The 25,109-nt window shown below is 40.1% G+C and overlaps 1 protein-coding gene across 6 annotated transcripts in view; it reads right to left on the reverse strand.

Annotated features, from left to right (window-relative positions):
• FKBP15 (FKBP prolyl isomerase family member 15) overlaps positions 1–25,109 on the reverse strand; it is a 56,091-nt gene that overhangs the window by 16,800 nt on the left and 14,182 nt on the right. For 4 of the 6 annotated variants that reach the window (XM_043453556.1, XM_043453552.1, XM_043453551.1 and 1 more), the window contains 15 exons: positions 22,734–22,808; positions 22,258–22,356; positions 20,236–20,385; positions 17,538–17,606; positions 15,175–15,321; positions 12,554–12,696; positions 11,937–11,994; positions 8,959–9,066; positions 6,694–6,781; positions 6,085–6,191; positions 4,483–4,597; positions 2,670–2,779; positions 1,929–2,036; positions 1,412–1,506; positions 249–351 (listed from right to left, as the gene is read on the reverse strand). In XM_043453556.1, the coding sequence (XP_043309491.1) occupies positions 249–351; positions 1,412–1,506; positions 1,929–2,036; positions 2,670–2,779; positions 4,483–4,597; positions 6,085–6,191; positions 6,694–6,781; positions 8,959–9,066; positions 11,937–11,994; positions 12,554–12,696; positions 15,175–15,321; positions 17,538–17,606; positions 20,236–20,385; positions 22,258–22,356; positions 22,734–22,808 (1,575 nt within the window). The remainder of the gene's footprint in view (positions 1–248; positions 352–1,411; positions 1,507–1,928; positions 2,037–2,669; positions 2,780–4,482; positions 4,598–6,084; positions 6,192–6,693; positions 6,782–8,958; positions 9,067–11,936; positions 11,995–12,553; positions 12,697–15,174; positions 15,322–17,537; positions 17,607–20,235; positions 20,386–22,257; positions 22,357–22,733; positions 22,809–25,109) is intronic. The other 2 variants (XM_043453553.1, XM_043453554.1) reach the window with 2 other exon arrangements.

The raw sequence follows: 25,109 nt of genomic DNA on the forward strand, positions 1-25,109 counted from the left end.
CTGTGTTAATCCTCACCTTAACCAAATTATTAAGATGAGTGATTGCTTCTGAGTCAACTAATTGTAACGTATTTTAAAAACAGAAATCTGGATGGTAGATATATTAAAAATCTGCTGGGAGATTTCTAGTTCTCTTCCCGACAATGGCAAAAATTCTGCTCAAAAGCCAACTGGTAAGTAGGTACAGAGGACACACTCCTTGGCTCTACACATCCTGACTTGGGCTTTTCTCTCCCCGGTTTCTTTACCTTCTCTTGCTCAGCATGCAAAACTCTTGCCTGTGTGTTTTCTGTGGCAGTTTGAAGTGAGTTGTTCCTCTTCTCCATCATCAGGTTACTCTGCTCAACATACCTGTGAAGTAAATAGGGAAAAAGAAACCATGTGTTGGGCACCCCGTGCGTAGCAGGTGCCACCCAGCACACATTCAGTCAGAGCGCCGCTCTGCTCGCTCATCAGCAACAGTCTGAGAGCGTTTTCTCTCCCTGAGGTCCGCAGTCATCAAGGCTGCAGGCAGGAACCAGGGCCATTCTCTCCCTGAGGTCCGCAGTCATCAAGTTTGGAGGCAGGAACCAGGGCCATTCTTTCCCTAAGGTCTGCAGTGACCAAGGCTGCAGGCAGGAACCAGGGCCATTCTCTCCCTAAGGTCTGCAGTGATCAAGGCTGGAGGCAGGAACCAGGGCCATTCTTTCCCTAAGATCTGCAGTGATCAAGTTTGGAGGCAGGAACCAGGGCCAGGGGTGAACTGCTTTGAACGTGCAGAATGAAGAGGAGAGGAATTCGAACAGGTGTAGTGAGGGGAAATGAGAGAAGAAAGAGATAGGAATATGAAGGCTGCAAGGAAGGAAGAAAAGAAAACCAATTCCCTCCCCTCCTCCACGTGGGAGATAAGGGACACTGAAGAAGAGGAATATGGGAAAACGGTATTTTTTAAATGAGATGCTATATGTTGTGCCATGTTCCCCTGACCACTCCCCCAAAATTATTTTTCAGAAGGATCTAGAAAAATTATACAGTGCCTGGGTTTATGTGGAAATCTGTGAAGTTCTGGTTGATAAAACAGAGTCAGCCCGCACAGAAGACAGAAGAGCTGACATCAGAGTTTCCTAGGCATTAACACTACTTTTACAGGTGAGGAAACTAGAGCCAGAAGGAATAAATAAAATACCCAAAGCCACAGAACAAATGAGGAGCAGAGCACAGACTCAAACACAGGTCTGTGTTCTGCCGCAGCCTCCTGAGCCCCCTCTCCTAAAATCCCTCTCAGTCACCAAGAAGTAATTCACACGACAGGCAGGAAACAGAAGAGAGCAGAAACATAAACTCCCCTGAGCAAACACGTTTACCGAACTTGGGCATTTACAAGCTAAACCCTTTCTGTCCATCCTGGCCAGTGCCCCACACCTGTCATTACCTCTGATTCCGTTCAATTAGTTCACTAATCTTGTCGTTCTGTTCTTCTATCCGACTGCTCTTTTCAAGGATCTCTTGCTTCAACCTTTCATTTTCCTAAATTCAAAAATATGTGATGTGTAAAACTGAAGTTTTTAAGAGAAAAGCATCAGATAAAAAGGAATCAACTTGAACTGACAGGTGATACTGTTAAAAAAAATCTAGAACTTCTGTCCAGATAAATATAATATATATAATCCACCTGATGGATACAAATCACTATATCTAACAGACTAAACATAAACGGCTATAAAGTGAAGCGAATTTTTGGTATATGGTCAAAAAAGAAATGCTTCCTTCTGATTGCAGAGTGATAAGTCACTTGGACTAGATTAAGCCACAGTGGATTTTCCAGAATTTCCCAATTCCATGGAGCATGAGCATTTATTACATGCTCTTACTCCTGGAGTGGAGGTTTTAAAGGGTAGTACATCTCCGGACAGAGCATGGGAAGATCTCCAGGCTGAGACCACTCTCACCTGAATAATTCGTTGTATGTTGCTCATAATCATGCTTGTTTCCATGGTCACCGACATGCTGGGAATGAGCAGGGAATTGCCAGCACTATGTTTCTGTAACTCTTCAACCTACAAAATGAGTGCCAGAAAGATTTATTTCAATGAAATTTTTCCAAGTAGAAATACAATGTATCCAAGATCTGACCACTGAGGGGGTTAATAAGTTTGAGACAACCTCTAATGTAAGCAGGAGTTTTCTTCTGCTAACTGCATCCCTAAATAAAACAACTCTTTTGGGAAATAACTGCTAACCACTATCAATATGGGGCTTCATAGGTGGCTCAGTGGTAAACAATTTGCCTGCAATGCAGGAGATGCAGGTTCAACCCCTAGGTGGGGAAGATCCCTTGGAGAAGGGAATGGCAACCCACTCCAGTATTCTTGCCTGGAGAATCCCAAGGACAGAAGAGCCTGGCAGGTTACAGTTCACAGGGTCACAAAGAGTTGGACACAACTGAGTGACTGAGCACGCACTATGAATACAGAAAACAAGAAAGAGTTTACCTATGGTGCTGGTTGCTCTCTTTTCGTACTCCCTCTTTATACTCCCACTTTATTTTTTTTTGGATGCACCATGCACGGCTTTCCAGATCTTAGTTCCCCAATAAGGGACTGAATCAGTGAAAGCAGTGATTCCTAACTGCTGGACCACCAGGGAATTCACTTTATATCCCTACTTTCAAAATGAGACGACTCCATCACCTTAGTCATTAGATGATCCATTTTATCGGCCACTTTGCTGACTGCCATCCGGATTTCAGTGTTATGTTGCCGGGCTTCAGTCATGAGAAATGAAGCCATGTCACCTGATCCTAAATAGACGGAAGCCAAGAAGAAACTTATGAAACTGTAACAGAGGATACTGAATGAGGAAAACCCAACAGTTCTGTCAGCAGAGGAAAGAAATGAACATTTCCAAATACTAGGAAAGGCTGGCGGTGGGTCACACTGTCAGAAGATGGAGCAGCGGTAAAGGTCAAAGGGCTCCAAAGCTAACAATAACCAAGATGTGCTCCTGTGGCGTGCAACCAGTGGTACAGTCTGGTTCCAGGGCACATGTGGGGGCGTTAGCAGCTCAGATTGCTTCTCCGTTCACCCAACTGCATGCCAGGCATTGGCCCAGGTGCCAGGGACACAGCAATGAATGAAACACGGTTCCTGCCCTTGATAAGCTCAATCTGGTGAGGAGACGCCCATGTAAACAGATCACTGTAACAGAGGGCTTGTTGTAAGTGCAAACAATGAACCATGTACCAGGTTACAAGGTACAAAAGGGAGCACAGAGAACAGCAACATCAACTTTTTAGTGACACACATACATTTACATCTCTGGAAGGAGAGGAGGGAGGGGTGGTAACAGGAAAGGCCTCTCAGAAGACATTACAGATGTAGTAGTTTCCCAGACGGAGACGAGCAGGGCTTCCAGACCAAGGATGCACACAGGAAACTCTTAAGCACTCCCGGACCTTACATTTCTTTGGGGATACCCTTGTTTCTTTCTACCACTGTCCTAATACTCCAAGTGATCACTAGGCAAAACACAAGCTGCAGGACAAGAAGGCAGGATACCATCCCAGCGGCTTACACTTATTTTGCCTCATATTTACACAAGGCAACCATACTGTACATGTATACAAGTTACCTGAAAAGTTACTCAAGTGACTGCTTCCTAAAGTCAAGGGGGTTTAAAGATGGAAGACAGTAACGTTTCATTTCACACTCTTTTGTGTTGGCTTTTTATAAAAGTATATTCTTTTCACAACTTTAAAATTGTAACAAAGTAGCTCTCATATGAGATACTGAACAGTCATGCTTTCTCCCAATTTCCTCAAATATTTTCCTCTTTTACTATCTACTAAGGACTCTACAGAGCAACTCTGAAAGAGGAATTTAAAGGGCTGGCAGGAAAAAATGCAAGAAACAAAACACCGGAAGTGGTCAGAAGGGCTTTGAGGGGGGATGCTGGAAATGTTCCAAAGTTGGATCACGGTGATGTCTGCACAACTGTGTAGACTTATTAAAAAAAAAAAGTCATTGAATTGTACACTTATAACCAGTGAACTGGGGAGATAACAAGACACGGAGGAGTCAGTGGATGTGGGGTACTTTTCTCTCCGTGGATTCATTAGGGATACGTCTTCAGATGCAGAGGACCTCACAGAGCACCAGCTGACAGCAGGCAGGAGTCCCTGACCACCAGAAAGGAACAAAACTCGCAAAGGTCAGTGTTCCAGAGAGTGCCTGCTCCAGGAACCTCCTTCCAGAGTGATGACCAGGCATGACCCAACCTCCAGTCTACCCATAATGGACATGTAGCATGCACAAGAAATAAATCCTTATTACATTTAAAAAAAAAAAAGGAAAAAAACGAGTGAACTCCATGGTATGTAAGTCATACCTCAACTAAGCTGCTTAAAAAAGAAAAGACAAAAAGGGCAGAGATCTACTGGAGTCAAAATGAGAACGGACGGGAGACGGGGAAGCCCAGTAAGAGCAGAAGATGAGAAATGCCTACCTTGAAAATGAGGAGGCTGCGAGAGTGGTGCGGGGTACAAGGGCCGAGCGGGCTGCAGCTGGGAAGCAACAGCTGGTGCCTGGGGGTAAGTGTAGGCCTGCAAACCTGCATAGGGCTGAGAAGACGCCAAATTACAGCTGGTTTATGAAACATTCATCTCTCTCTTTTCTGCTTAGTTTGTCTTTGATGGAATAAGGTAGGTAAGCTGGAAGGAGATTCAAACATATTGAAGCTGGAGATGGATAGACCAAGGTTTGGCATTGGACAGTAACTGCAGCAGGAGAGGAATGATGTAATTCAGTGATGCCAGTCACTAAAGCCCAACGGGAATCTCAGGTCACTCCCCAGTCCTCTTGTGATGATTTAATTCAGTAGGAATTCATCCCTCAGCCATTGGGCCAATGGATGGTCTGAGACATTTTAAAACTAAGCAAACTCTATTTGGTTTCATTAAAGTAACAAAAGAGGTGTTCTGATTCCAAATTAAATCCACGAGTTTCCAAAGGATGCCTTGGGGTAGCTAGATTCTGATGTTTATCTGTATGACCAAGCGCTCTCCTTTTCCTCTGAGCCTCAGTCACCTCAACAATTAAATGAAAATAACAATACCACTTCTTACAGTTGTTGTATGGGCTAAATGAAGTGACAGATAGCTAAAGTTCCTAACCCCTGGTAAGCAAGTGCCTGGAAGACAATTAATGTTTAATAAACAGCAGCTATCATTTTAATAATGATGGTTATTCTTCCTTGAATTAAGGAAATCCAGCTCATTTCCAGGGACAGGTATAACTACCCACCCATTACTAAAAAAGAATCCTAGTATACAGGATATAACTCTCCATTAGGTCCATTCAGGAGTGAGAGAAGGCAAGGTAGGACTTTTCTCATTTCTGATGCACCCACTACTAATGAGGCATTGCCTGACCACCACTGCTCTGACCCCTTCCCCCTCACGCCCCTGCCCACCGCATGAAGAATCACCAAGGAAGTGAGAGCCTTTTATCATGGGGAGTTAAGTCTTATCCATCAAGTGTGTTGGGCAAAAGATAGAGTCTACAGTCCTGGCAAACCGTCAGCAAGGCAGACAGGCGGCTGCCACTGGTTCCCATGAAAACAGAAAAAAACAAAACCAAAAACCCTACTTTTAAGAGCTTACCTCTAGAGGATAACTAAACAATGAGAGTTCAGCTGGATTTGTACACGGCCTCCCCAACTGCCCCTCCACCACACCCATTCTACTGACTGCAGAGCAGCATCTTAGCCTGTCAGCTGCTTGATAGAGGAGAACACAGAAGACTTGGATATATATCTCTAAATTAGACATGTGTGAAAAGGAAGGGAAACAAACATCAATTGGGCTTTCACTATGTGCCAGGCCTTGTACCAGGTGGTGTGCTGGTTCTCACATTTAATCTTGACAACAACCTGTAAGGCAGGTAATCTTTCGCTTGTTTAGACATGAAAAAGTGGTGGTTCAGGAAGGGAAAAATTAAAAGCTCTGTGGGGAACTGCTGCTGTACAAATTGAGCGAAAAGAGAAAAAGAGACTGAACAGAACAATGATAAATGATAGCATATAATTGACACGGTTTAAAAATGTTACCTGAAAGGACTGGGCATTTCCAGACACAGCTGAGTGGGAATCAAGAGATGCAACTTGCATCAAAGCAGCAGATGGTGTTTGGAGACCAGAAACAGATGGCTGAGGTGCTAAGATAGAGCAAAAAGTTTTCACTGTTAAACCCACTCCCCACTTCTTGGTACAAGTCTGGACTATCACCTTACATACCATCACCCTTCACACTTGACCATGTCTCTCACCTAATTCTCCTAAAACCAGACCTAATGGATCTCAGCAAGTAGGATCTAAAACTACTGGGCTAGCGAAAGGAAACTGGGTGTTTTCGGGTGCACAAGACTCAGACCTATGATCCCATCAGCTGACAAGAAGTGCAGAATTACACATAGGGAGATGTGTAATCACTGAACGCCGATTTCCAAAACCGACAATGCAACACAGCAGAAGACACAGCAGGCAGACCAAACACATTTCAGGCCCCAAAATGCCCTATCCAGGGACAGTCTGGGAAGTTTTATACTCTAGTCCAGTTCTCAATACTAAAACAATACAGCCTAACATTTTAGGGTACAGTGATGATAATTTTGGTACCAACCTAGTTTAAGGCCACAGAGCCTCAGAGGGGTTCCTTACCTTGTGAGGTAATGTGTGGGAGCTGAACAGATGGCTGGACAGATGGGGTCACCATGGGCTGCCCAGCTCCTCGAGGAGCATTCACGTCCTACAACAGGCACAAGCATCTTGGTTATTACATCTATGGGTCCTTAGTTGAAGACTGAGACTGACTGTCCACCCTAAACCTGCTTACAACCAGTGTTTTAGACCAAAAAAAAAAAAACAAAAAAGGAGGAAGGAAAGGTAAGCAGAAAGGCACGAATTTAAGGCATGGGCTCTGGGAGGAAATCACTCTATTATGTACCAGAGTAGGATCCCTCTCCCTGTAAATTATATCAAATAATTATAGTTAAATTTCCAGTGTACATTGATGATGTTATTTTATCTGAAGCAGCTAGAGTGACTGCTCCCCATAATGAATCATTTTCCAAACAAGCAGCTACCTTTAGACTGACTTAGTCTGCTTCCACAGAATTAGGGCCTCTCACAAGGAACCCCAGGGAATAATGCAGCCTTTCTCTTCTGCCAAATAATCTTCACAGACCTCAAGGTACTCACAGAAAATCACACACAGTAGGATTCCCTGTGTCTCATTACCAGGCTATTTTTGACAATATAGTTTTAGAGTGTTTTCCCTTCATTTTTTTCCTTCATAACAGCAAAGCGATGTTGGTTCTACTGTAATCCTAAATAAAGTTAACACTGCAGGGAGCACGGGTTCAATCCCCAGTCAAGGAACTAAGATCCCATATGGCACACAAAGTGGCAAAAAAAAAAAAAGTCTAAAAAAAGTTAATGTAGAGACACCGTCCTGATTCACACAAGGAAAAAAGAAACTCGAGGCACAATATACAGTGACTGTGATCAGCTATGCTACAGCTTAAAGGCTGAAATCTCTTAGACATTCTTTTACATTAGACTTCCTCTTATTTCCTGAAATTCTCAGAAATGTATTATGCATTTCTGGAAAAGCATCCCAGTTTTACATCATTACATAAATCAACCTAAATGTCTAACAACAGAGTGAAAGGAATTATAATAAATCAATATAACAGAGCACTGGGTTATCTTTAAAGGTGATAAAGCTTTGCTTTCTTTTTTTTATATTATCAATATTAACATAAATGTTCATGATATAATATTAAGTTTAAAAATCTGATTATAAAACAACACAAAAAGAATGCCCTTTTTGTTAAATATGTCTTCTTTTTAATTTAAATTACCCTATAATAAGTGAGCAGCACTTAAAATTTTTAATAAGAATATTATCTTACCCAAATTTCATTTCCAGAACCCAGATAAAAATCAATTCTGTAACGGGTCCCAGAAATCTTATTTTGTTTAAAATGTTACATCTACACAGAGCTCTTCCATGAAGAAATAAAATAAAATTATGAAAAAATAAAACTTTTATGAATTTTTTCTCAAGATTATCACCTTTGCTTTGCTGTACATCAATGTCAAAGAATCCTAAAAATTAATCACTGTTAAGTGTTTCAATTCAGTTAAGAAAGCATTATTTTAAATAAGGAATTAACCAATGGTTAAAGAACTTAATTGGAATTGTTACTTCTTGTCATTCACCAAATTCCAGATGGACTAAATATGAAATAATAGATCTAAATATATAATAATAAACATTTTAAATACAAATGTAATGTTTACAATATCTGAAAGTGGGAAGGCTTTCTAAGCATACTGCCAAAAGCAAAAAACAAAGGGAAAAAATTGATAGATCTGATTGCAATAAAATTTTTAAACTTGAAAAATCAACATTTCTCAAGAGAATCTAAGCAATTCAATCACAAATATGAATTGAGCTTTCTTTATGGGTTGAGCATCATGTGGTCTAAAAGGTTTGATTTTTTACTAACAATAGAGATTTCAGTAGAAAGCTAAATTAACCACTTAAAACCACCCAATTCTTCTGACAGATATACAGAATCGCTTCCATTTCTCAGGGGACGGGCTAATTATAGGAGAAACACATATACTAATATCAACCTGTATCATTTTGACTATAAGCTCTCTAAATAATGATTCTGGTTAGAGGCAGGAAAAGCAATAATTTCAGTTAAAAGAACAAAGAGGGACTTCCTTGGTAGTCCAGTGGCTAAGACTCTGCACTCCCAGTGCAAGGGGCCAGGGTTCAATCCCTGGTCAGGGTACATCCCACATGCTGCAGACCCCGGGCAGCCAAATAAATAAATACTTAAAAAAAAAAAAAGAACAGAAGACAGCAACATCTGCACTATTCATTCTAAGACAGCCAGTGGGACATACTTCAATTTCTGAATCATTAGAATCCAGCTGTGGTGGAAGAATGGGCAGCATAGGCTGGCCCATTTTAGCCATCCGAGAGATCAACTTGGCCTTGACTGTATCCGGATTCTAAAAAAAAAGGAAAGTCACAAAAATCACTGTAATCAAAGTTCACTACCTTCAGCCAACTCTACGTCTTTGACTCTTAGGTCAAATCTTTCAGTAAGTCCCCCTGGCACATCTATTTGAAAGTACTTTTTCTATAAAATAAGAATTCAAGATTTCTTTCCTAGAATCATACATGGGTCACAATTAATGATAGTAGAAAAAATAATTCCCTACATGTTAGAATGGACAAAGTGGTTCCATCTGTATTCCTTCATTTCAATCAAGTCTCCTTACCAGGCATAAGTATTCTCACTTTATAGATGAAAAACTCAAGTAGAGATTAAGGGAGGGAGGCATTTTAGATAATAATACCTTCTCAAGAGCAACTCAGCAGGTAAACATTCAGAAGAGATTTAGGGAGAGAGGTAAACAGGAACTCTGTGTTCTAAAGTCAGGTTCATTTAACACTGACTCGGCACTGATGACATACTAGCCCCTGAGCTGAATGCCTCTGTATTCATTAACCGGTTCAAAGTGCAGTTGTCAGAGCAGAGTGTATACCCCTAAGAGTACGCAAGATAATCTAGTGAGTGTAAAATGAAATGACCGTAGCCTCTATTTTTAAGTTATTTATAAGCTACAGTATTATTGTTCAGTCATTCAGTCGTGTCCAACTCTTTGTGACCGCATGGACTGTAGCACGTCAGGCTTCCCTGTCCTTCGCCATCTCCCAGAGCTTGCTCAAGCTACTGTATACATAAGACATTAAACTTGCTTACAGGGATGGACTATATATACTTCATATAATTTGTAAACAAACATACACTGAGAGTGTGTGCTCATCTCTTTTTAACAGTGGAGGCACATCAGCAAAAAAAATTAGATCCCTCAAAAGAGGACTAATTATAAAAACCAACATCCACACAATGGAACATTGGGATCTAAAGAAAAGAATGAGGACGTTTTCCATACACTAACATGGAAAGACACTGTTAGTATAAAAAGCAAGGTAGATAATACACATAATATGCTATTTTTTGTAAAAGGGGGGAATAAAATATACATTCCTACTTGCTTGCATTTGCATAAAGAAACACGGAAGGAAAACACAGGAAACTAATAAAAGCACTTACCCAAGGTGCGGGGGTGGGGAGGGGAGTGAGATAAAACAAGGGTGCATGAGGGGAGGGGTAGGAATGAAGTCTTCTCAACGTATACCCTGTTATATTGTTTTGCTAACTGTGCCCTATGAATGCAATTATATATTCAAAGCAAAAGATAAAAACTTGGGAAATTCCCTGGCAGTCCAGTAGGTTGGGACTTTGTCTTCCAATGAAGGGAGTATAAGTTCGATCCCTGGTAGAGGAGCTAAGACCCCACATGCCTCGCAGGTAAAAAAGCAGAATATTGTAACATATTCATTAAAGACTTTAAAAATTGTCCCTATAAAAAATTTTTTTAAATAAAAACTTCAATGTAAAAAGATGGTTAAAGTTTTATGTTACGTGAACTTTGTCTCAATTAAAAAAACAAAATTGCAAAAAAAGAAAGGAAAAAAAAAACCATTGTAGACCACTAACTTACCAAAAGTTACTGAAGTTTAGAAATATTTGATAAAAGTAGCTGTGTCTAGAGAGTACAAAAGAATACTGAACAATTTTGTCAGCATTCAAAAGATATGAGATTTTACACTGTTTTCCCATTTTCTTGATTCCTTGGCTTAACCTTCTGGGTTTAGATCACTTTTTATACATATCAGATCAATTATTTGCTTAACTAATTTCTACTTTGGATTGGATATAAACAAGTAAACTAGAGTTGGAGGGAAATTAATCATAAATTTCAGTCCACAGAGTTATCCTAATGTGGCAGGTGAAAGCTACAAAGCTTTAGAACTTCAAGCACTTCAGCTGTCATCCCATCCACACGCAGCAAACTCAGATGCCTTCATGGAGCAGGCAGGGCAACCTCTCACACAGTGTACAGCCTCCCAAAGGTCTTCAAATCCAAAGTTCGCTACAACAGTATGCTAGTCTCCTTATCTCACAGTTTGAGAAAACACAGAGGCCTAGCAACCGGCTCAAAGCCAACTAGCTGGTGAATTAGTGTAGAATTCCTCTGAGAAAATGAAAGTATACAGACATGTAGTGTTAGCAGTAATTATGATAACAAAAAGCAATGTTAATTGAGTTCTTACAATACTCCAGACACAATACTAGAAACTCCATAGGCATTATTTAATTTAAACCTCATGGGCTTCCCCACTGGCTCAGCAGATAAAGAATCCAGCTGTAATGCAGGAGATGCAGGTTCAATCCCTGCGTTGGGAAGATCCCCTGGAGAAGGAAATGGCAACCTGATCCATTATTCTTGCCTGAAAAATCTCATGGACAAAGGAGCCTGGCGGGCTATGGTCCAAAGGGTCACAAAGAGTAAAACATAAATGAGCGCATGCATGCACACACACACACACACATGCACATGTACGCACACAATTAAACCTCATAAAAATATTGAGAGATTACTGAAGACATGTTTTATGTAGGCTCTGTGCTTAGGGCTTTATAAACATATCACAGAAACTCTTAGAGGGGTTGTGAGAATTATTTCCATTTTAATAATGAAGAAGCTGAAGATCAGGGAAGTTAGATAATTTTCTCAAGGTCCCATGTTTATAAGAAAAAAGATTTGAATCCAGGTTTATGCAGAATCCCAGGCTAATTTAAACTGACTCTCAAGTAAAGGACAGTGAATCAAGTAATCACTTATTTCTACCCTAAATCAACATTTCTCATTATTTTTTTTTTTCTCTAACCTACCATACCCGAGGCACATGAAACCTTCCTAGCAAACAGGGGTTAAGGTTAAGGAGATAAAACATATATACTCACTGCATTTACTGTAAGCTGTTCACTAAGGGAGTTAGATTTGGAACGAAGAGCTGACTCCCTGAAAGCAAATAAGACATATCCTGAGATAAAAACAAAATCTATAATCATGAGTCCAGATTATACTGGATAAACATTGTTTTTTAAGACATTTGATAATTTAAAAGCTGTAAAATAGAATTTTAACTGTTCTTTAGTTTGCATAATTTCTGAAAGCTACTGAAGATAAACAATTTTCCATTCAAATGGAAAAATTTACATTTTATCCTTAGAGATAAGTGTTTATGACTTTTGCCCAATTTTCCTCCAAAGCTTGGTGGGTATTCTTTTATATCTGAGTTAGTGCCTTTATAGACTATGAATATTAACTGTTTGTTAGAAAATTTGATGCAATTATGTTTCCCATGTCCCTTATCCCATCAATTCCCCCCAACTATTTAAAATTATTTCAGTTTTCAACTAGTGTGTTGGCCCAAAAGTTCATTCAGGTTCTTCTGTACGATGCTATGGACAAACTTGAACAAACTTTTTGGCCAAACTAATATATCCCTATTTCTGAACTACCCTAAGAATCATGTTTATGGACAATGAAAAAGTCTGATACAACTGTAGTGTCTTACCCGGATTTGAAAGGCACCGACGTGGATGGAGACACAACAGGGTCGGCAGAGATGCCGTCAGCAGCAGGGACGGGAGAAGGGGCTGCAGAATCCCGGGAACTAACGCTGTGCCCGTCAGAGCCAGACTCTCGAGTGAATTTCACCTAGGGAAGCAGCAACCACAGGCTGAATAGGCTAGCAGACCACAAAAACGGCCCTCTTCCCCCACCTTCTCCTTCCATCTTACTTATTCTTCATCATACAAAGTCAATAACTATTCATGGTAGCAAAAGAGACAATGGAGACAAGCCAAAAGAAAAAAAAAAAAGATAATTACTGGCAATTCAACTGTTAAGTAGCAATATTGTTAGGATTTAGGATGTAATATTTCACATTTATATTATGTGTGTGTGTTTTACAAAAATGGAGCCATACTGCTTTACTCACTCACTGATTAACATATTAATATTTCCATGTTAACTAAATTATTAATCAATAACATCCTTTTTAATTTTTAACTTCAAAGGTCATACCCTAACTGCTATTAACTACAGGAAAAAGTCTCCAAAGGACTTTGGGGACAGAAGTCATAAATATCTATGTTATCACAAAATATATTTCATCATTTCCTACTTGTTAGACATTCAGTTTATTTCTAATTTCCTCCATACAAATAATACTTCTATGAATACTTTTATCTCTGTATCTTTGCACATAATCTTTTCCAAAATACAAATTCCCAGAAGTTAAATTGCTGGATAAAAGTTATACTTATTTGTAAAACTTTTGATATATACCATTACATTTCACACCATAAAGGGTGAACTACTTTATACTCCATATGTATGCTCAGTCGCTCAGTCATGTCTGACTCTTTGGACTGTGACCTGCCAGACTCCTCTATCCATGGAATTTTCCAGGCAAGAATATTGGAGCAGGTTGCCATTTCCTACTCCAGGGGATCTTCCCGACCCCCAGGGATCAAACCCAAGTCTCCTGCCCCGCCTACATCGGCAGGCAGATTCTTCACTACCGCACCACCTGGGAAGCCCTTATACTCCAAAAGTAGTGTATAAATCCTTCTCAAAACTCTTGTGACCCTGGGTGTCACCATTCTGTATCACCCTTGTCAGTTTTGTTTTTTTTTTCCGCCATGTCTCATGGCTTGCAGGATCTCAGTTCTCCAATCAGAGGCTGAACCCAGGCCGCAGCAGTGAAAGCCCAGAGTCCTAACCACTAGGCCACCAGGGAACTCCCCCAGCCTTGTCAGTTCAGTAAACAATTTGTAATTTTTTGATTGTTGATAAAATAGGGTATTTCTTTCTTATGTTTACATAAAGTCTTAATGGATTCAAATTGATTTGTTATCTATCACAGCCATGATTTCCTCAAAGGAAATGGAGAAAGAATATAAAAGCTGTGAGAAAGGCAGCTGGAAGCATGTCAGTCAGAGGGCTGACATGCCCACCAGAGATGGGGGTGGAAAGAGTCACTGAGAAACAAAGCATATCCTTTGTCGCAGCAGGCAGAACAGCCACAATGAAGATGACCATAATATCTGTTTGCACTGCATTTTATAGTTTACAGTCTCAAACACTATCACATTTAAACCTAATGATCACAGTGTAAAGCCAACAGAGTATTTTTTGGGGTGAGAGGGCAAGGGATTGGATGGGGAACATTAATTAACCACAGTTGTTATAAACTTTATTTGGACTTTCCTGGTATCTCAGACAGTAAAGAATTTGCCTACAATGCAAGAGACCTGGGTTTGCTCTCTGGGTTGGGAAGATCCCCTGGAGAAGGGAATTGGTTACCCACTCTACTCTTCTTGCTTGGAGAATTCCAAGCAAGAGGAGCCTGGCAAGCTACAGTTCATGGGGTCGCAAAGAGTTGGGACATGACTGAGCAACTAACATAGAAATTATTTGTAATAAAACCTTTAAATAGTACAAAGGGGTAGAATGTAAAAAAGTAAAAGTTCCTGAACTCCACTCCCATTCTCCAGAGAAAAATCACTACATTTCTTTAAATGTTTCCAGAAATTTCATATGAATATATGGGCATTTATGTATATTTATTTGTATATATATACATAACACACACAAGATCATACTACCCATACTGTTCTGCAACTTGTTTCTTTCACTTAAAAGCAGATTTTCGATATTCTTTAAGAAATACACAGATGTCCACTCCCTGAAAAACCGTAATTCAACCAGTTTCATAATGACAAACACTTAAGCTGTTTCCAGTTCTCCACTATCACAAACAATGAGGCAAAAAACTATGTATCTATCTCTAGCTATCTATCCACATACAGGTATACATGCACACTTACGTAAACAGATTGATAGGATAAATTTGTAGCCATGGAATTACTAAATCACAAGGTAGGAACACTGGGTAGGAATTTTACGGAAAAAATAAAAAGATAGAGAAGTGACTAAATACAGAGCCAAGAAGGACATAAACTTTGGCCGTGAGATTCCAAAGCTTCTGTTCTTTCCAACCATACCACTTCTACTTAAAAGAAGAGAGAGAGAGAGATCTTTAGAATCTTTTCCAACACATTTACTTATTCATTTTACTTAATTAGCAAAGAGGACTCAGCAAACACAACACAGCACAATTTCACTCACCCGCCTAATCTCCACCTCGAACACCAGGATTGAGTCTGTTGAGGGAGTCCATCCTATTACCCCTTCAGAGCCAGCAGCGCAGGCTGGGGGGATGATAAGCAACCGCTTCCCTCCTTTCCTCATGCCCACCATTCCGTCCTCCCAGCTCTTTAGGAATCAGAGAAGAGGAAACGTTCATCAGATACAAACCTTCTCATAAGACAAAACACAGTAGAGGATCATTAGTTTATGCTCCCCGCTCCCACACACCAGTTTTAAGAACATCTAGAATACTTCTTCTCAGCCGACTTGTCAAAGCCAGCACATCCAGGGCTAAATGAAATATCTTAGATGATGACAGAAATTGGGAGGAACAGAACGCCATTAAAAGAGAAATAAAAGCTATCATTTATTAAACACAGTTTTTTCTAAGTACTTTGGTAAGTGCTTTACTTCCACTATGGTTGTTTAATTCCTAAAATAACTTCATAAGGTTAGTAGCAATAGCCCCATTTTACAGAAGAGAAAATTGAGGCTTAAGGAGGTAAGGTAACTAGCCCAAGATCAGTTAGTAAATTGTTAAGCCAAGATTCAACACTTAAGGAGGTAAGGTAACTAGCCCAAGATCAGTTAGTAAATTGTTAAGCCAAGATTCAACACTACATCAGACTAGCTTTAAGTGTCATGCCCCAACTACTATGATCTCCAGGAAAAAGTTTCCGAAGGATTCTGGGAAAAGGAGTCATCAACAAAGCTATGGAGAAAAACATTCTGCCACACGGATGAATGAGTACTTAACAATGCATCAATATGTCCTGACACAATGATACCTCACATGTGTAAAATATTCTTTTTAAAAAAAAAACTTCTAAAAAAAAAAAAAAAAACTTCTAAAAAAAAGAAAAACAAAAAGAACTTCTCATTTTATACTGGATTATAGCCGATTAACAATGTTGTGAGGGACTTCCCTGGTGATCCAGTGGCTAAGACTCCATGTTCCCAACACAGGGGGCCCAGATTCAATCCCTCATCAGGGAACTAGTTCCTGCATGTTGCAATTAAGATCTGGTGCAGCCACATTAATTTTTTCAAAAAAGAAAAAGAAACAAAAAACAATGTTGTGATAGTTTTGGGTGGACAGCAAAGGGCCTCAGCCATACATATACATGTATCCATTCTCCCTCAAACTCCCCTCCCATCCAGGCTGCCAGGTAACATTCAGCAGAGTTCCCATGCCAAGCAGGGCTCTGTGGGGCTCCTGGGAACGGAAGTCTTTTTGTCTCCCATTCCTCCTAGGCAAGACTCCAGCCCACATGACCTTCTCTGACTCTGGACTTGACTGAGCAACTGAACTGGCTGAAACAAGAGAAGCAGCAAGGAAACCACCTGAGGCAAAGTTAAAGGGACCAGAGAGGCTCATCAAGATTGGGAGATGAGACCTAAGACCCTGCACACGCCCTAATCTTGTCAGCAACCCCACCCTTTTGAAACAGTGCAGAAAAAGGAATGAAGATTGTTGAGGGAATGAAGATTGTTATTGCCTTGATCCTTATCCTATACCCCAGGACTATATAACCTCTCCCTACTCACCAGGGACGGGGGCACAGGTTCTTGAGGGGCAAGCCTACTGTGTACCCCCTTTGCCTGGCAAAGTAACAAAGCCATTCTTTTTTTCTTCTCCATAACTCTGTCTTCATGTTTCTGTTTGGCACTAGTGCACAGCCAGCCAAGATCCTGGCAACAGTTCCCTGTGCTAGACAGGACTTTGCTGGTTATCCATTTTCAACAGTAGAGTGTACATGTAGATCCCAAATTCCCTCTTTCCCTCCCATTCGTCCCCCCTGGCAACTATAAATCTGTTTAATAAATCTGTTCTCTAAGTCTGTGAGTCTGTTTCTGTTTTGTAAAATAATCTTTACTTTATAAAATACATCCATAGTTGCTAAAAAAGAAATTCACAATGTGAACCCAGGTCCTTGGACTCCAATCCCAATGTCCCTCCTGCTATGTTGCAGTTGCTTCCTAGCATGATTTGAAGCATCCCAGACAGATTAGAATCACTCATTAATGATACACTTCTGGAAGAAACAATCTAATCTCTTTCCCAAGGAGGCAATAGGAAGAATTTAATAGTGCCCTCAGAACCACAGAATGGAAACAAAAAGGCAGGGACCACAAAAAAGAAATGTACCCTTCTTCAATATATTGTCTCACAGGGAAAAGTCTCTCAAATCCAGACAACGTAGCACATTTTTCTGTATTTTATAACCAAGCCTTTCCAGATTCTTAGAAAATAAACCCAGCTTAGAAATTTCATAAAATTCAGTCTAAATTAAGCACACTGCAACTGATAAACTCTTACAAGAACACAGTTAAGCCTTTACCTTGATGACTTTTCCTGACCCTAATTTCAGGCGAAGAAGCTTATCTTTGTTAGCAGTGGAATCAAAAACCTGAAAGTTGATCAAAATAAATGTCAGCAAACTTCACAAATAATAATCATTATGATGTTCAACTTAACACAGAACAACACAGTACTTCTGAAATAGGTAATGTCAAATATACTGGAAAAATACTGACCTGAAAAACAGGGACCACATCATGGCTAAAGGTGTTATCACACTGAGTATCTCCGAGGCAAGGATTTTTCAGGTTTAGAAAAAAATAAACTTCTACCACCACGTATTTAAAATTATTTTAATCTATAAACAATTTTCAAATAAATTGTTCAAATAAATTCTCTCATTTGATGCAAACAACCATCTGACCAAGAAAGTACATAGAGCCCTACTAACCAAGCTCAATTCATACGGGGAAAAAAAAATTAAGAGCTTAAATGCCTTGACAAAGTCAAGTTAGGATAAAATTGGGACTTGAATCCACATTTTTGGATTCATAATCTAAAGTTCTTTTTATCAAACCATACTATTTTTCTTTTTTTTATTTTTTCATTTATTTTTATTAGTTGGAGGCTAATTATTTCACAACATTGCAGTGGGTTTTGTCATACATTGACATGAATCAGCCATGGAGTTACATGTATTCCCCATCCCGATCCCCCCTCCCACCTCCCTCTCCACCCAATTCCTCTGGGTCCTCCCAGTGCACCAGGCCCGAGCACTTGTCTCATGCATCCCACCTGGGCTGGTGATCTGTTTCACCATAGATAATATACATGCTGTTCTCTCGAAACATCCCACCCTCGCCTTCTCCCACAGAGTCCAAAAGTCTGTTCTGTACATCTGTGTCTCTTTTTCTGTTTTGCATATAGGGTTATCATTACCATCTTTCTAAATTCCATATATATGTGTTAGTATGCTGTATTGGTCTTTATCTTTCTGGCTTACTTCACTCTGTATAATGGGCTCCAGTTTCATTCATCTCATTAGAACTGATTCAAATGAATTCTTTTTAATGGCTGAGTAATATTCCATGGTGTATATGTACCACAGCTTCCTTATCCATTCATCTGCTGATGGGCATCTAGGTTGCTTCCATGTCCTGGCTATTATAAACAGTGCTGCGATGAACATTGGGGTGCACGGGTCTCTTTCAGATCTGGTTTCCTCAGTGTGTATGCCCAGAAGTGGGATTGCTGGGTCATATGGCAGTTCTATTTCCAGTTTTTTAAGAAATCTCCACACTGTTTTCCATAGTGGCTGTACTAGTCTGCATTCCCACCAACAGTGTAAGAGGGTTCCCTTTTCTCCACACCCTCTCCAGCATTTATTGCTTGTAGACTTTTGGATAGCAGCCATCCTGACTGGCGTGTAATGGTACCTCATTGTGGTTTTGATTTGCATTTCTCTGATAATGCGTGATGTTGAGCATCTTTTCATGTGTTTGTTAGCCATCTGTATGTCTTCTTTGGAGAAATGTCTGTTTAGATCTTTGGCCCATTTTTTGATTGGGTCATTTATTTTTCTGGAAGTGAGCTGCAGGAGTTGCTTGTATATTTTTGAGATTAATCCTTTGTCTGTTGCTTCACTTGCTATTATTTTCTCCCAATCTGAGAGCTGTCTTTTCACCTTACTTATAGTTTCCTTTGTTGTGCAAAAGCTTTTAAGTTTCATTAGTCCCATTTGTTTATTTTTGCTTTTTTTCCCCAATATTCTGGGAGGTGGGTCATAGAGGATCCTGCTGTGATTTATGTCGGAGAGTGTTTTGCCTACGTTCTCCTCTAGGAGTTTTATCGTTTCTGGTCTTACATTTAGATCTTTAATCCATTTTGAGTTTATTTTTGTGTATGGTGTTACAAAGTGTTCATTCTTTTACAAGTGGTTGACCAGTTTTCCCAGCACCACTTGTTAAAGAGGTTCTCTTTTTTCCATTGTATATCCTTGCCTCCTTTGTCAAAGATAAGGTGTCCATAGGTTCGTGGATTTATCTCTGGGCTTTCTATTCTGTTCCATTGATCTATATTTCTGTCTTTGTGCCAGTACCATACTGTCTTGATGACTGTGGCTTTGTAGTAGAGTCTGAAGTCAGGCAGGTTGATTCCTCCAGTTCCATTCTTCTTTCTCAAGATTACTTTGGCTATTCGAGGTTTTTTGTATTTCCATACAAATTGTGAAATTATTTGTTCTAGTTCTGTGAAAAATACCGTTGGTAGCTTGATAGGGATTGCATTGAATCTATAGATTGCTTTATCAAACCATACTACTTTTGAGGGCTTAATAATATAAAAACACAATAAGCCCAATCTATTCACACTATCTAGTATAAGAAAAACAGAAACAACTGTGAAGAAAGTCTAAAAAGTTTAAGGCCTAATCCCATAAGAATCTATTCAAATTTAAAATTGGTATAGGAGGACAAGACGTACACATGAACAATTACCAAAAATAATACTGGTGCAAACTGGTTTCCACTTGCTCTAAGTAAGACAGACAGTGGCACCGAGCAGATTTTATACACTAGCATTTCATGGCTATGCCTCAAAAGCAGCTGTAGAGATTAAACCAAGGCTCCTACAAGATTTCTATTTGCTAACAGCAGCAGTTCACAGTAATATACCGTACATCTGAATAGCCCTCAAGCTATTTAAATTACAAAAGAACTTGTAGGGTACTTTTTTCTTACCTGGCCCAGAACATGATTCTGAAAGAGCCAGCTGGTATAGGCCACTTCTAAAGAATCTCCAACTTCTACCGCAGGGCCTTCCACTACAATAAGGTCCTGTGACAGCACGGAATCCAGGGAAGAGGCGCTGTTGCACTTGGCAATGCAAACCTGCGAGGTGAAATCGAAGCACGAACCTACTTTAAGCTCAGTTAAGGACTCACTCAGTTATTACTAATTGCTCTTTTCCAAACAGTGGCGCCCACTTACAAAACAAATTACATGTTTAGAAGCAAACTGTCCCAAAGTCAGTAATCTTGCCAGCAATCAACGTGCTTAAGAGTATGGCTTTGGAGTCTGACTGAGTACAGATCTGGGCACTGCCACTTATTAACTTGTGACCTCAGCCAAATAACATAACTGCTATGAACCTTATTTCATAAGAGATTTTTTTGTAAGATGGAGATAAAGGCTTTGCATATTTCCTAGGGTTAGCTATGAAGACTGAACTAATAATACAAGGAGAGTACTTGGCACACTGCCTGGCAAACCACAGTAAGTACACAATAAACATTTGCTATCATTACTATATTAATTTACTGCTTCAGTGTTTGGGAGCCTAGGAAAGATAGGGGAGCATCTTAAAAAAAAGTCAAAAGGCTATTTAAAGAAATAAAATAAAGGCCCTTTACAAAACCATGATGTATTCCCAGAATTCATCTCTACCGCCTACAGATGTACCCATATTATGCTGGCTCAGATCCTAGATAAAGAAGTCAAACATATCTTTATGAATAATTTTTCTATAGTCAATGTTTGAACATACATACCTTAGAAACTTGCTACTCATTTTCTTTAAAAAAAGTTTGATCATTGCAATCAAATAAATGCTAGCTAAAACAATGAGAAGTCATTTTTTATCAAGTAAATAAGAGTAAGAAGAAAAAAAACTATAATAATTCTAAATGTTGGCAAAGAGGCTTCCATGGTGGTCCAGTAGCTAAGAATCCGCCATGCAGTGCAGGGGACACTGGCTTGATCCCTGGTCTAGGAAAATCCCACATGCCCAGGGGCAACTGAGCCTGTGTGCCACAACTACTGAGCCCAAGCTCTGGAGCCTGTGAGTTGCAAGTACTGAGCCCACGCCCAGAACTCCTGAAGCCTGAATGCCCGAGAACCTGTGCTCCACCACGGGGGAAACCTGTTGCACTAGAGAGTAGCCCCTTCTAGTTGCCAACTGGAGAAAGTCCAAGCACAGTAACGAAGACCCAGCACCGTCAAAAATAAATAAACAAATGTTGGCAAAGGTATAGTGAGAGAACTGATATGGATGTAAAATAGCACAATGTATACAGGATCTAAAAATATATGAACTCTTTGACTCCATCTTTCACTTCTTCTAGCCTAAGGAAATAATCAGAGACCAGTGCAAAAGACATGGGTTCAGTCCCTGGGTTGGGAAGATTCCCTGGAGTAGGAAGTGGCAACACATTCCAGTATTCTTTCCTGGAAAATTCCATAGACAGAGGAGCCCGACGGGCTACAGTCCACAGGGTCGCAAAGAGTCGGACATGACTGAGCGACTGAATACACGTGCACGCTGAAAGAACTATAACTACTTATACACCTTATGCATAGGAAAAAAAAGAAATGTCACATGTTAACAGTGATTACTTTGGGTAGTTAAGATTATGAATGCTTTCAAATGCTTTTCTAAATTTTCTATAATGACAATGAAATAACTTTTTAAAATTTCTTTTAAAATATCTTAAAAAAGATAGTTGTATTTATTCCTTAAGATAGTTTATGAGAAGTGTTTAAAGATGTAAGTTTATATTTAGCCTTTTCTTTCTCCTTTCAAGCAATAAGTATTCTTATTATTTCCCTAAAATACAATAAGTTCAAGGGATGAATTTAGTGGGTTTTTTTTTATGCTTGTAACTAACAATATAGCAAGTTATGAGTTTTCCATATATTTTCTTAAAATCAAGGGAAATCCAGACTAGTGTTTGGCTCTCCACAGGAAGAATAAAATAATCTTACCTGTTTATTGAACTCCACGGCAGCCTTTTCCGACTCAAACATGATGGACCAGTTTTGTCTCTGGTCATCATAAAAGGTGCTGTAGTTATTGGGCTGAACCTGGAGAAAGGAGAAATGTTGAGATAACTCAACAGCAGGCAGCACAGTAGATAAATGTGACTGCCTAAGTTCATGTAGAAGGGCCTTGCCTCAGGTGGACCCAAGGAGAGTTATCAGGGAACTTTCTTCTTCCCTCCCATCTTCCACCGATCACCCCTTAGTCCACATTCCCAGAAGGCAGTCAAGAGACCTTTCCGAGAGGTTCTGTTAATACTCACTCTGCGGAATTCCCTGACAAGCACAGCCAAAAAGAAAGATACCCACTTTAGAGTCCAGAGTGAAGGTAGTGGATCTAATTCCCACCAGGTATGCACAGAACCATCTCTCCTATAAGCCAGTCCCAAAGGAGCTACTGATTCCAACAGGGAAAGCCTTACCGTCAGCTCAAAGTTCAGATGAATCCTGGCAACAGTTACTGGCTGTTGCTGACTGATATAAAGAAGAATCCTATACTGTACTCAAGCAAAGACGGGCAGAAAAAAAAGAGAAGTTAAAGAACAATACAAAGATGTCAGGGGTCATGCTCCATGCAGGTATAAAACTCAAACCTCAGTTAACCCATTAAAGTTTAGAGTTTATCTTCTCATCATCTACTTTAATTTCTTCTCATTTTGATCCTACTCTTTTAACTGAAATTAGCAATGTCTTTATTTTGTTGGTGTTTTTATTTGAATGAGGGGTGACTAAAGAGATATGCAAATGGCCCACAGGTACATAAAAAAGATGTTCAACATCATTAGGCATTAAGGAAATACAAATTAAAACCACAATAAGGTACCAGTTCACACCTATCAGAATGGCTATTGTAGAAAAAGGAAAAAAAATGAAGTGTTGGCAGGGTAGTGGGGAAACTGGAACCCTCATATATCGCTTATGGGAATGCAAAACGGTACACACGCTGTAGAGAGTTCGGCAGTTCCTCGAAAAGCTAAGCAAGGAATCACCATGTGACACAGCAATTTCCCTCCTCGTATACACGCAAAAGAACTGAAAAGAGGGGCTCAAACATACACCTGTACATCAGTGTTCACTGCACTGTTATTCACAACAGTCAAAAGGTGGAAACACCTAAGTGTCCAGCAGATAACGAACGGATAAACATTAAAAATGTGTTATATATATATACACAATAAAATATTATTCAGCCATAAAAATAACCAATTTCTGATACACGCTACAACATGGATGAATCTTGAAAACATTTTGCTAAGTGAAATAAGCCAGACAAATATTTTATGATTCCACTTATATGAAATACCTAGAGTAGGCAAATTCATGATAGTGTGGGATAGGGAAGCCTAGCATGCTGCAGTCCATGGGGTAGCAGAGTCAGATACAACTTAGTGACTGAACAACAACAGAAAGTAGATTGGGGTTACCAGGGAATAAGGGAAAGGGGATGGGGAGTTATTGCTTAAAGGTTACAGATTTTGTTTGGGGTGATGAAAAAAGTGGAAATAATGATGATGGTTGCTCAATACTGTGAATGTAATTTATGCAACTGAATTGTATATTTCAAAATGATTAAAATGGCAAATTTTATGTCTCATATATATTTACAACACACACAGAAATTAAAATTCAACCCTAGAAGGGAGGGAGGGGCTGACTACAGAAGCTCATATACAATCATGTACTAGAAGAGACTTCCCTTATACTATGATCACCTCACGCCAATCCAATTATAGACTGAGCTGCTCAGGGAAGGATCACAGGTATATGAAGAGCTGGTTCACGTCTGGGCTGTCCCTATTGAGCACTATCTATGAAGGCTTTTGATTGAGAGCCTGGAGGGCCTCTGACTCTTTGGTCCTGAAGTTTTCTGCCCATCAGAGATTCTGAGCTGAGATTCTTTAGCCTCTCCCCCATGAAGGTCAAAATCTAGCAAATATATTGAGAGGAAGGCTGATGCTTTCCAACCCTAAGTAGGATTTTATCTCCTATGAACCAAAGGCAATCTTTCCCTCTGCCTTTCTGGCATAGCCCACGGACTTCCACACCACACCCCAATTCATCAAATGTCCCTTGGGGAAAAACCAATCTTGTGTTTGGAGTGTCTACAGCTTTTGCCAATGTCTCTTTCCCCCAGCAGTCTCTGCTTGGGACACACTTGATGTTTAGTCTACTCCTAAGTATCAGCAAAGGTCTCAAGGCAAGGAAACGCTCAGCTCATTGGCTCTTTCCTCTCAAAATTTTAGTTCATTTGGTCCTCATCATCTCCACAGCTCCCTAATGAATTTTAAAATACAATTTTTTCACTTTGTCTTCTTACACGGTTGCCTGCCACAACGTAAGACATTCTATCCGGAAGTGAAGGTGGTAAGGTCCCAGTGTGCCTGTGCTAAGTCATCTTAGTCACGCCCAGCTCTGTGCGACCCCATGGACGGGGCAGCGCATCAGGCTCCTCTGGCCACGGCACTCTCCAGGCAAGGATCCTGCCGTGAGTGGCCATACCCTCCTCCGGGGACCTTCCCGAGCTAGGGATGGAGCTCGCATCTCTTAAGTCTCCTGTGTCAGCAGGAAGGCTCTCTACCACTAGTCTCACTGAGTGGGCTTTCCTTTGGGAAGCCCAAAGTCCCGATACCAGATTATTAAAATCCAAATGGCAATCTCTAATGAATTAACTAAGTTAGATAATAATCAACAATGGCTGGTAACAGGGACTTCTCTGGTGGCCCAGTGGTTAAGACTGTATGCTCCCACTGCAGTGGGTGCAGGTTTGATCCCTGGTCGGGGGCTAAGATCCCACATGC

This window comes from Cervus canadensis, chromosome 30 (genome assembly GCF_019320065.1).
Source record: "Cervus canadensis isolate Bull #8, Minnesota chromosome 30, ASM1932006v1, whole genome shotgun sequence".
NCBI classification, from domain to species: Eukaryota; Metazoa; Chordata; class Mammalia; order Artiodactyla; family Cervidae; genus Cervus; species Cervus canadensis.